The sequence below is a fragment of the Gossypium arboreum genome, chromosome 9 (genome assembly GCF_025698485.1).
Source record: "Gossypium arboreum isolate Shixiya-1 chromosome 9, ASM2569848v2, whole genome shotgun sequence".
In the NCBI taxonomy this organism is placed as follows: domain Eukaryota; kingdom Viridiplantae; phylum Streptophyta; class Magnoliopsida; order Malvales; family Malvaceae; genus Gossypium; species Gossypium arboreum.
In genome coordinates, this window is record NC_069078.1 from 86,746,836 (window position 1) to 86,758,713 (window position 11,878).

The 11,878-nt window shown below is 37.0% G+C and overlaps 1 protein-coding gene, 1 long non-coding RNA gene and 1 pseudogene across 2 annotated transcripts; 1 reads left to right on the plus strand and 2 right to left on the minus strand.

Moving 5' to 3' along the window:
- Positions 1-386: 386 nt before the first annotated feature.
- LOC108452544 (protein NETWORKED 1A) lies at positions 387-7,519 on the plus strand. The gene is made up of 5 exons (XM_017750342.2): positions 387-795; positions 1,357-1,428; positions 1,540-1,785; positions 1,927-6,050; positions 6,151-7,519. The coding sequence occupies exons 3-5, from the start codon at positions 1,686-1,688 to the stop codon at positions 7,300-7,302; spliced, it is 5,376 nt and encodes a 1,791-aa protein (XP_017605831.1). The 5' UTR covers positions 387-795; positions 1,357-1,428; positions 1,540-1,685; the 3' UTR covers positions 7,303-7,519.
- A 192-nt stretch (positions 7,520-7,711) lies between these two features.
- LOC108452545 (40S ribosomal protein S3a-like) lies at positions 7,712-10,200 on the minus strand (annotated as a pseudogene).
- A 422-nt stretch (positions 10,201-10,622) lies between these two features.
- Positions 10,623-11,473, minus strand: LOC128280629 (uncharacterized). The gene is made up of 2 exons (XR_008270726.1): positions 11,142-11,473; positions 10,623-10,878 (listed from the first exon to the last, which is right to left on the minus strand). It is a non-coding gene; the product is annotated as an uncharacterized LOC128280629 (long non-coding RNA).
- Positions 11,474-11,878: the final 405 nt, after the last annotated feature.

Here is an 11,878-nt window from a genome sequence, read left to right on the forward strand (position 1 = left end):
ATGATGTTTATTTTCTATTTACTGAAAATGAGAAAACACATTTGATAAATAGAAATAAAAATTTATTTTTGATAAGGACAATATCAAAATATGTTTGGTACATATTTTAATTAAAAGAATGATAATAAAATTTTACTATTTTTAATTTTCACATATTTTTATTTTTGTTTAAAAAATCATTTTTAAAATTGTAACAAAATATGTTTTCTTTTAATTTCCAAAAAAATGAAAATGGCCGTTGTTTCTTAAAATTAAACGGAGCCTAAATTTTTAAAATATTTTTTTCCAAATTTATAAATATACAGCAATTAGGGGCATATTTTAACCCCTCTAATTTTTATTTCCAATTAGGAAAAAAACTTGGAAAGGACATCCAAAGGCATCCAATTTGACCAAATACCATAAACTCTCCCAATTATTAAACGACGCATTTCAAAACTTTAATTTGAACAATCCAATGTCTTATTCAGTCTTCCCCTTAGATGCAAATTACTTACTTATTTACAGTGTGGCAAAAAAATCCAATCTTTATTCATAAATAACTTTCTTTGTTTACTTTGCTCTTTTCTTTTTACTTTCTCTTTCTCTCTCATTGTGTCTCTCTGTCAAATCTAAGAATATAATGCTAAGAAACTCATTTGGAGAGAGAAAGAACCAAAAAAACAAAAATCACAGAAGAGTTTGTAAGAGATAACAGAGCAATGGGGTAACTTTGAACAAGATGCGGCTGAAGATTTACTATCACAGCTGCTGATCATCAAAATCCCATTTCCCGGTTTTTTTTTTGTGTTTTTGGTATGTTTTTTGATCCAAACTTTTGTTAAAAACTTGTTCTTTTGCTGTTTTCTTAATTACCCATTTGCTTACAGTTCATCTTTTTGTTTTTTCTTTCTTGCAATTTGCTTAAATTTTATGTTTTTTTTTTGTTGAAAAAGATAGCTTATTTTTCCAGATTTTGTTCCTTTTTGCAAGTATTTGATGTTGGTTTTTGGGAAGAATACTTAAAATTATTTCCCAGTTTTGTTCGTATGGTTCATTTCTTCTTCCTTTTTTGAGACCACTCTTACATAAAAGTTCATGATCCTTTCCCAAATAGAACCAAAAAAAAAAACTGGGTCATGTGCTTCTTTGAATTGTAGATTTGTATGATGAAATTCCTTCTGTAATTGGACCACTGGGTCCAAACAACTTTTATGGCTTTCTTTCTTTCTTTATTGAATCACTTTCACTGCAAAGTACAAATGCTGTATGCTAACTTTTGGGAATCTTTGTTTTGAATTCAGGGTATTTCTATTTGTTTAATTGATTCTTTACAAATTGAAGATCTGATGTAATCCTTTTTTTTTCCCTTTTCAGTTAAGTGCTTGTTAGCTTTGAAACTTGGAATAGAATCTCACCGTTGCACATCATTGATCTTTGACTGAATAGGTAACTTAGGTTACGTAGATTATCGGGGATTTCAATCATTCGATTGTGTGAATTTTGTTGCTCTAAATGCATTCAAAGTAGTTTGACTTGATTACCTCTGGTTGTGTATAGGTGCAAGTGATTCAGAATAAAGATCTATTAGAGTAGTGGAACAGAATTAGATTGTTATTCTGGCCTGGACCCATTACTTGAGTTTTTGTAAAGACCAGGCTTTTGCAAAGCCGAAACTCATCGCGTTATTGCTTGTTGGTGGAATTATGGCAACTTCAGTACATTCTGAGTCTAGGCGCTTGTATTCTTGGTGGTGGGATAGTCATATCCCCAAGAATTCTAAATGGCTTCAGGAAAATCTTACAGGTATGAGTTTTCTTTCAAAATACTTTGCCGCGATGGTCTATGATGGTCTATGATGATATATGTGTATATATATGTATATAGTTGATAAGCCACTTAGATCTCTATATGCTACACAGTTGCAATGATTTTCTGTTTCAACAGATATGGATTCTAAAGTTAAAGCGATGATCAAACTGATCGAAGAAGATGCGGATTCTTTTGCAAGACGAGCGGAAATGTATTATAAAAAACGGCCAGAGCTCATGAAATTAGTTGAGGAGTTCTATAGAGCTTACCGTGCTTTAGCAGAGAGGTATGATCATGCAACTGTTGAGCTTCGCCATGCCCATAAAACCATGTCGGAAGCCTTTCCCAACCAGGTTCCTTTCGTATTGGCTGATGAATCATCCTTGGGCTCTTCAGGCCCCGAGGTTGAGCCTGACACACCAGAAACCCCACATCCTTTTCGTGCATTCTTTGATTTGGATGACTTGCAAAAGGGCTCTGGGATAAACAAAAGGGGTTTAAAGCAGTTGAATCAGATGTTTGAATCGGGATTAGTGTCTCCAAATGCCAACATTACTGTGAAGAAGGGGAATGGTGGTGAAGCTGAGGAAAATGAGCAGAGTGGGTTATCTCAGTTATCGATTGAGAATGAAAATTTGAAGAATCAAGTTCTTTCCGAAGCTGAGCGTGCAGGTAAAGCTGAAAGTGAAGCAGATTTCTTGAAGAAAACTCTTGCCGAGATTCAAGCCGAAAAGGAAGATGTCCTTCTTCATTACCACCAGAGTTTAAAGAAGTCATCTAGCCTCGAAAGAGAACTTAACGAAGCACAAATGTATGCCGGGAATCTTGACGAACGAGCCAGCAAAGCTGAAATCGAGATCAAAGTTTTCAAAGAAGCATTAAGTAAACTTGAAGCCGAACGAGATGCTGGTCTTCATCAATACAATCAGTGCTTGGAAAGAATATCCAGCTTGGAGAATACCATTTCCCAATCCCAAGAGGAAGCAAAAGGGCTTAACGAGAGGGCTTTCAAAGCAGATATTGAAGTTCGGAATCTTAAGATAGAGCTTTCTAGGTTAGAAGCTGAAAAGGAAGCTGGTCATGTTCGATACAAGCAGTGTCTTGATATGATATCATCATTAGAAAATAAAATCTCACTTGCTGAAGAAAACGCGAAAATGCTCAACATGCAAATCGAAAGAGCTGAAAGTGAAGTTAAAGCGCTAAAAGATGCTATTGCTAAGCTGAAAGAAGAGAAAGATACTATGGCTCGGCTGTATGAGCAGTGCTTGGTAACGATTGCCGAGTTGGAGAGTGAAATTTCTCGTGCCCAGGAGGATGCAAAACGATTAAACAATGAGATTGTAGTCAGCGGTGAAAAATTGAGAAGCGTGGAAGAACAACGTGCTCTGCTGGAGAAATCGAATCAATCTCTACTAGTAGAGGCCGATAATCTGGTGCTGAAAATAGCGATTAAGGATCGTGAACTTTCGGAGAAGCAAAACGAGTTGGAGAAACTTCAGACATCATTGCAAGACGAGCATTTACGATTTGTGCAAGTCGAGGCTACACTGCAAACTTTACAAATGTTGAATTCGCAATCTCAAGAGGAGCAGCGAGTTTTGACATCGGAGCTCTTGAATAAGCTTCAAAAGTTAAACGAGTTGGAAGCAAGCAACCAAAAATTGGAGGTAGAAATTGATCAAGTGCAGTGTGAAAACCGGAGCCTCAATGAATTAAACAGTTCTGCCACTGTTTCAATGAAGAATTTAGAAGATGAAATTCTCGGCTTGAAGGAACTGAAAGAAAAACTTGAAAGTGAGGTTGCAGTACAAATGGAACGAAGTAATATCCTCCAGCAAGAAGTTGACAAATTGAAGGATGAAATCGAGGTTTTGAGTAGCGCATACCAGGCATTAATTCAACAGCTGCTGTCTGCAGGTTTAAATCCCGAATGTCTTGAACTGTCAGTGAAGGAATTACGGGAGGAGAACTCTAAACTGAAGGAAGAATTCAGCAAGCAAAGAGGGGAGACCGAAGTTCTTTACAAGAAACTGAGAAGCATGGATGATCTTCTGGAGAAGAATGCTGTTTTGAGAAGTTCAGTGTCGGAATTGAATGGGAAATTGGAAGGGTCGAGGGAGCTTGTTGGGGAATTACGGAAGTCCAGTGAGTTTCTTTGGGGAGAAAAATCTTCACTTGCCGCTGAGAAATCCATTCTTCTTTCTCAGTTACAGAAGATGACTGAGAATATGCAGACGCTCTTTGAGAAAAACAGATCATTGGAAAGTTCCCTTTCTGGTGCTAATATCGAGCTTGAAGGCTTGAGATCAAAGTCAAAGACCTTAGAAGAATTCTGCCAGTATCTCAAAAACGAGAAATCCGTTCTTACTGGTGAAAGAGACAGCCTGATCTTGAAGCTCGAGGATGTTGAAAAGAGGCTATGCATCCTTGAACTCCGATTTGATAAACTGGAGGAAAAATATTCTGACCTGGAGAAGGAGAAAGATTTGACACTCTCTCAGGTAGAGGAACTACGGGATTCCCTCGGTGCGGAACAACAAGAGCGTGCCTGTTATGTGCAGTCAAGTGAATCACGGTTAGTGGATCTCGAAAACCATGTCCATTTACTACAAGAAGAAAGTAGGTTCCGGAGAAAAGAGTTCGAAGAAGAAATTGATAAAGCTGTCAAGGCTCAGGTTGAGATCTTCATCTTCCAAAAGATCATAAAAGATCTCGAGGAAAAAAACTTGTCTTTGTTGATTGAATGTCAGAAACATGTCGAGGCGTCCAAATTGTCGGATAAACTAATTAGGGAGTTGGAGAGTGAAAATCTTGAGCAGCAGATAGAAGGTGAATTCCTATTGGATGAAATCGAGAAACTAAGATCCGGGATTTATTTAATTTTCCGAGCTCTTGAGTTTGGTCCTGTTAACAAACATCGGGATGTAGTTGAATCAGATCAAGTTCCTCTTTCATGCATTCTGGATAATGTTGAAGACATAAAGAGTTCACTATCGAGAAACCAGGAAGAGAAGCAACGACTGGTAGTTGAGAACTCGGTGCTGTTAACTTTAATCGGACAACTTAAATTCGAGGGCGGTGAACTTGAGTCTGAGAACCGAGCCCTTGAGTATAAGTTCGAGATTGTGGAAAAGCAGAATGCGATGCTGCAGAAAGACAAGCAGGAGCTTCAAGAGATGAACCAGCAGTTGATGTTGGAAGTGCGTGACGGAAAGATTGTGAAAGAAATATTAAACGCAGAATTGGAGAGTGAACGTGGAAAGTTGAAGAGCATGCATGGAGCTTGCTTGTTATTAGAGGAGGAAAATTCCAAGCAGCTCGAAGAAAACAGACTTTTGCTCGAGAAATTCTCGGACCTCAAAGAGGATATGTGTGTTCTTGAAGATGAGAACAGTGTTGCCCTACAAGAAGTGGTAGCCCTTAGTAGTCTCTCTCTCATTTTAGAGACCTTTGGTGCCGAAAAAGCCGTTGAAATCAAGAAATTGGAGAAGAAGTTGAACAAGAAAGAAGCTGAAATCTCGGAATTGAGTGAAACGGTTCAGAAGTTACACAATGAACTAGATGGTGTCAAAGATTTGAACGACCAATTAGATTTTCAAATTGTTATCAGTAATGATTTGCTAAAACAGAAGACCATCGAGCTTTCAGAAGCAGATGAAAAGCTTCAGGCCGCACATAACTTGAATGCGGAACTGTACCAGACTCTCGAGGAACTGAAGAGGGAATATGAGGAATCTAAACAGATTAGAGAAAACTTAGAGAGGCAGATTGTTGAACTATCGGAAGATAACAAAGAACAGAAAATGGAAATCGAACACCTTCATGAAGCAAATGACAATTTGGGTTCCAAAGTTGTTACATTACACAAGGAAATCGAAGAAAAAAAGATGTATGGACAAAACCTGAGTCTAGAGCTACAAGAAAAAAGCAATGAGTTCGAGCTGTGGGAAGCTGAGGCTGCATCATTTTACTTTGATTTCCAGGCTTCTGCCGTTTGTGAAGTTCTACTCGAAAATAAGGTGCACGAACTTACTGAAGTTTGTGAGACACTCGAAGAAGAAAGTGCTGTAAAGAGTGCACAAATAGGACAGATGAAGGAAAGGGTTGAGTTCTTGGAAAGTGAAATCGGAGGGTTGAAGGTCTCGACGTCTGCCTATGTTCCGGTCATAGCTTCACTGAAAGATAGTATAATATCCCTCGAGCAAATTGCCCTTCTTCAGCCAAAGCTTTGTGTTCCAAACGGGGACGAAGATAAGGTAAAATTAATTTCTACATTTAGGGAATATTACGGTTGAAACTATTTAGATATGCTTGCATTGTACTACATTTAAAGTTCTATTTATTTGTTTTCACCAGGATGTAGAAATGGTTGATGAACTTTATGTGATGAGCTCGGAGAAACTCGAAGAAGGACAAAGTGCGTTTTTGACAGCTGGGATTTCAGACTTGCAGGAGATGTGCACTAAGGTTAAAGCAGTCGAAAAGGCTGTGGTGCAAGAGATGAATAGGCTTGTGAAGCGGAAAAGTAACAAGAACAGCCACGATATTGATGCTTCATCTAAAGCCATCAAGCCCTCTAATTCAGAAATGAAGAAAGGTATGCAAGTTGGTGATGAGGTTGCTCGAAAACTCAAGTCGAAGAAGATGAAACCTGAAATTTCTGAATTGAGAAATGGAATATTGTTGAAAGATATTCCCCTGGATCATGTCTCTGATTCTTCATTATACAGGAGGAGCAAGAGTAAGAAAGAGACCAGCACAGCTGATGATCAAATGCTTGAACTATGGGAGTCTGCTGAGCATGAATGTGGTGTTGATTCAAAAACCAATGACATGCAGGTACGGGCTTTTGTACCGGGGGAGATCATTGCTTGTCATCAGTCCATTGATCTAGAACCGGAAAACGAGAGTTCTTTGGGAGCATTGGTGGAGAAAGAGTTGAGCGTTGATAAGTTAGAGATATCTACCAGCATTAGAGAGCCAAAGAAACAAGCTAAAAACCGAAAGGTCTTAGACAGACTTGCTTCTGATGCTCATAAATTGATGGCTCTTCAAACCTCTGTCAAACAACTGAAAAAGAGAATGGAAATCAAGAAGAGGAAGAAGGCATTCGATTTAGAATACGGACAAGTCAAAGAACAATTGCAAGAGGTGGAGGATGCAATCAAGGAGTTGTGCAACGTCAATGGTGAATTGACCAAGGATGTCGAAGGGAGTTCATCTTTAGACGGAACAAACTCAATGGAATTGGAAGGACCTGGAAAGGGCAACTTGAAAAAGGTACGTGAGCAGGCACAAAAAGGGTCTGAAAAGATCGGAAGGTTGCAGTTCGAGGTGCAGAGCATTGAGTACGTTATGCTGAAACTAGAAGATGAAAGGAAGAACAAAGGGAAAACCCGAACCGGTGTCCTCTTAAGGGACTTTATCTACAATGGTGGAAGACGGGGTGGAAGACGAAAGAAGGGTTGTTTTTGTGGGTGTGCAAGACCTTCTTCCAGTATAGACTGAGGCTAAGCATATACAGACAAAAAAAAAAGGCCCTGTTGTTGCTTGATAAGATTCAAAGCATGCCTAATTTTCAAGGAATTTATATGCTTAGAAACTGTTTTTAGAGCAAATTATCACTTCTAGAATTAGGCCCTGATGTAATCAGTTAATAAGCTGTATACAGCACTCTATCTAGTAATTTTGAGTAAACAATGACAAACTAGTAGAACTTGTTATACATCCAGTTCCATTTTAACCAGTATTTATTTATAACTACAATTCAGGGTATTTTCGAGTTTAAGTTGGGTTTTTTTTTAACACAGCAAGATTACAAGCTAATTCATATTTATTTGAAAAACATTCTAAGTATAAACATCTTAAAATGTAACCCTATATGACATTCATGTATTTGTCATTCATATTAAGAATATTTAAGGTAAAGATCATATTTATTTTTTACCACATATTGTGTACTCAAATATTAAGTTGCAAAATCATGTCCTTTGAACATCAAAACCATGGAGAAATTCTCTACTGAAGTATTTCAACAAAATTAAAATGATCAGCAAAAACTCCTAGAAGCATAAAAAAAAAAAAAAGACATTCATGGACTATTGTTTTTCGTTCAAGCTCCAACAACCTCTGCAGGAGCCTCAGCCATTGTCTCATCAGCAGGCCTCTCTAGTTTCACACCAACATCCTCTGAGTAGTCACCATGAACCTAAATGAATAAAGAAAACAACAAAATTAAGAAATTAACCAGACAAGCTCCATGGGATAATAATTTTATTGAAAAGTATGAGAATAGATGACAGAAACTTACCTCCATCAACTTCCCGAGATCAAACTTGGGAGCCTTCAAGATTTTGACCTTACGAATAAACACATTCTGCAAAGGATAGATGCTAGATGTTGCCTTCTCGATTTCTTTTCCAATCATCTCAGGGATGAACTTTTGAACCAGTTCCTTCAAATCACAAGATGTTGCCTGGGCAGTCATTATTTCCCTCATCTTTCGGCGTATCTGAAAAACATTAATTTCACTTGGTCATCATGGGATTGACAAATTCACAAAAAGCACACAAACACTGCAAACAGTCACAAGTACCGGGGTAGTTTACCTGTCTAATCTGGCTGGACTGAGCGTAACAAGTCCTTTTAACCTGGTTTGGGCGTCTCTTAGTGAATCCAATGCAGAACATTCTCAAAGTGTAATTGTCAGTTGTCTTCACGTCAACATGAGCTTCAATCAGGGTTTGCCATTTACGCACCAAAGACCTCAGTTTGTCAGTTGTAAAATTCATTCCCTGGAAATTTGAAAAAGGAAAACCGATCAAAATTTTTAAACTTCTATTGCTAAAAAAGCAGGGATAATATAGTAAATAAAGGAAGCTTATATTAATCATACCCAGAAGTTGGTCAAAACATTTTTTCCTTGAACATCTTCAGCTCTCAAACGAATCTTTCTGTAAGCATGATCCTCATCACCACCTTGAAGATCAGCCAGGAAACCTCAAACACACGGTGTTTGAGTCCTTCAGAAGCAATCTGTCAATGAAATAACCAAGTTCAAACCACATACATATAACTCAAACAGTAACTATAAGTTAAATATACAGAGCAGATCTAAGTTCATTGTGCTGTTTCTATGCGGAAACTTATATATCAAGAACACACATCCACAGCATATCATAAGTACAAGAAAGTCATAAAGGTGATTAATGGTCTAAATAACCGAAGCTGACCAAGAATGCCAATGTAAGACCAAAACAAGTAAACAAATAATAAATTACAAGTTTCTCAAATAAGTCCACTTCAATTGTTGCATCCTTCTCAAAGAAGCAACCATGAAGTGCAGAGTCAAAATGAATTTATAGTTTGATAACAGATACAAAATTTACTCACTCAATTGAGAACCTTACGCGTTCATTAGTTATTTTCTTAACACAAGATATTGGTATTTCAAAAGAAATGGTAAATCAGCACTTCAAATAACAAAAATAACATCATTTTCATGCAAAAACAACCAGCAATACAAGCCAGGGATTTAAACTGTGGTCGCGGCTACATTTTCGGTTTCGGCAGTAGAGGTTTAGGACAGCGCCTATACCGGTATCGGACCGCTATTTAAATCCCTGATACAAGCAAGGCTCAGCTCAAAACTACAGTTCCCATTTTATAGTTCAAACCAGAAAATACCATGAAAAGACAATAGCATTAAACTTACATATTAACTTCCAATAAACGCTAAGAAAAGGTCAAAGCTTTGGCAATGGAATGTACAAAGAATATAAACGAAACCCAATTTCCTCGAAGGTTGAAAGAATACAATACAATGCAAATATTTTCGAAAAATAAAATAAATAATTTTATAAAAGAAAACAAACCTTGGTACCCTGAGTACGGGTGACGAGAGTTTTTCCCACATTTCTGGTAGTGAAAACTGAAGGAGCCTTGATATCGTACCAATCCTTCTTAGCAAAAGGATCCGCACTAAACAAAAAAATATCAAACATTTAACGAACAGATCTGTTAGTAAAATACCCAAAGCGCGATTAAAGCTAAAAATTAGATCGATAAAGACCCAGAAAACAAAAAAAAAAAACAGTACTCACGCCTTCTTCTTTCCTCCCTTCTTTCCCTTGGAAATCCTCTTGTTCTTCCTACATTACAAAAAGAAAGACCCAGAAATAGATCAGGTTTAATAAAAAGAAAGAAAGCCCATTTGAAGAACAAGAAAGATGAAGGAAAAGGAAATGAGTACCCGACGGCCATGCTTCGCAAACTTTGCTTTGCTACAAAGAACGGAGCAGTCGGCACCTAATTAGTTTTTAAAGTGTTGGAGTGGGGAGGGAATAGAAAACCCTAATTTTAGTTGCTTATATATGGATGCTTGGCTCTCTCAAGCTGTACTTATTTCCAACTGTTTGAGAATCCCGGTTTCGTTATCCGGCCCGGCTCAATTAGAATTCTATTAATATAAAGGTTAAATTCTGTTGTTAGTCCCTGTACTCTTTGTAAATTTAAAATTTAGTCCTGTACTTTTATTTCTAAGAATTTAATACCTCATATTGTTAACACCATCATATTTCTTTTTTAATCATTTTAAAAGTTCGAAAGAGATGAACATAAAGTAGAGTAAAATTTTTAGGCACATTGCATTGAAAAGCAAAAAATGAGAGTAAAGTTCCAGCTTTTGAGCAAACCATGAAGCTTTTTCGTATTCTAATTAAGAACATATTGACTTATATTTTAATATAAATAAATGTATATAAATACAATCTTTCAAATACATAAAATAAAAAACTTAGTTGTAACAGGCCAATTTAGCACAGGCCCAATTTACAAATAAATAAAAAAATAAATTATTACAGACCCAAAATAAAAATCACAAATAACCCAAAATGAATAAAAACCTAATGGCCCAAACGGGCCACTATCTTAAGCTAGCAAGAAACCCTAGCTCACCCTAAGTTATCAGCGTCGTTGCCCTCCAAATTAATGGGCACGCCGCCAGAGGCCTAACGCTCATCTGCCGCCGTTCACCAAAATGGCAAGGGCATGTTTTTTGCCCCGTTGTTGACTCTCCAAAGATACCTGCAAAATAATTAAAAAAAATGACAGAGATCGCGCGCAAGCAACGGACGCAAAACAATAATAGAAACAGCAACATAAAATACTAAACAATGTTGTAAATCGGCTATAAAAGCCACCACAATTAATGTAATATTCTAGACACGAAAAAAAAAAGAGTAATCGAAAACAAAATTCAAAAATCCAAAAGGTGATTTTTTTTATATATTTTCATTCTCTATCTTTTATTTTCGAAAAAATATATATAAATATAATAAAAATGAAACCTATTTACTTATATCGCCGTTTTCTCCTTTCGTTTGGAAGACCGACGGAATCTCGAGGTTTGTCGAATGGTCATGACAGAAGAAGACAGAATTGAAGGGTTACTTTGATTTTTTTTGAATTTTGGTGGGCTTTTTGGGCATTTTGGTCTTACATCGGGGTAGAGGGTAGTAAAACGATCAAAAATACCCCTTTTTTCTTTTGTCGGCCACCGTAGACGGCGAAGCCGTCATCGGCGACCGGCGACCATCACGAAGGCTTGCCGGACCATTAGCTGGTCTTAGTGTCTGTTGCAGAGAAAAAAAAAATGGGGTTTTGGATTTTTTTTATTTATGGGCTGAAATGATTTTTTTTTTAATTAACTTAAATAGCCATAGCGAAACAACGCTGTTTCGGAGGAATCCAGAAGGCCCAAAACGACGTTCTTTAAGGGCCAAACCCGAAATCTGACTTGATCCTTTAATAGGATCCGCATGTTTTTGAAAAATAGCCTATTTCTGCTTTTGGTGCTTCCATTTTTTAATGACATTTCAATGCAGTCCTATTTCTTTATTCTCTTTTTTAATTTTTACCATGTAATTTCATTTTTCTTTCATTTTGGTCCCTATGAAACGGTGTGTATAAGGAGTTTGGGATAATTACATATTTAGTCTCTATTCTTTTATGCACGTTTCATTTTAATCCTTTATTCTGTTTTATTATTTTTTATTTCATTCCCTAATTTCATTCGATTTGATTT

What these genes read in the sequence shown, in the direction of transcription:
- LOC108452544 (XM_017750342.2), top strand. Translation starts at nt 1,686, where the DNA reads ATGGCAACTTCAGTACATTCTGAGTCTAGGCGCTTGTATTCTTGGTGG. An exon ending in GCTTCAGGAAAATCTTACAG is followed by an intron (nt 1,786 to 1,926) that starts GTATGAGTTTTC and finishes CTGTTTCAACAG; the next exon opens with ATATGGATTCTAAAGTTAAA. An exon ending in CAAACGGGGACGAAGATAAG is followed by an intron (nt 6,051 to 6,150) that starts GTAAAATTAATT and finishes TGTTTTCACCAG; the next exon opens with GATGTAGAAATGGTTGATGA.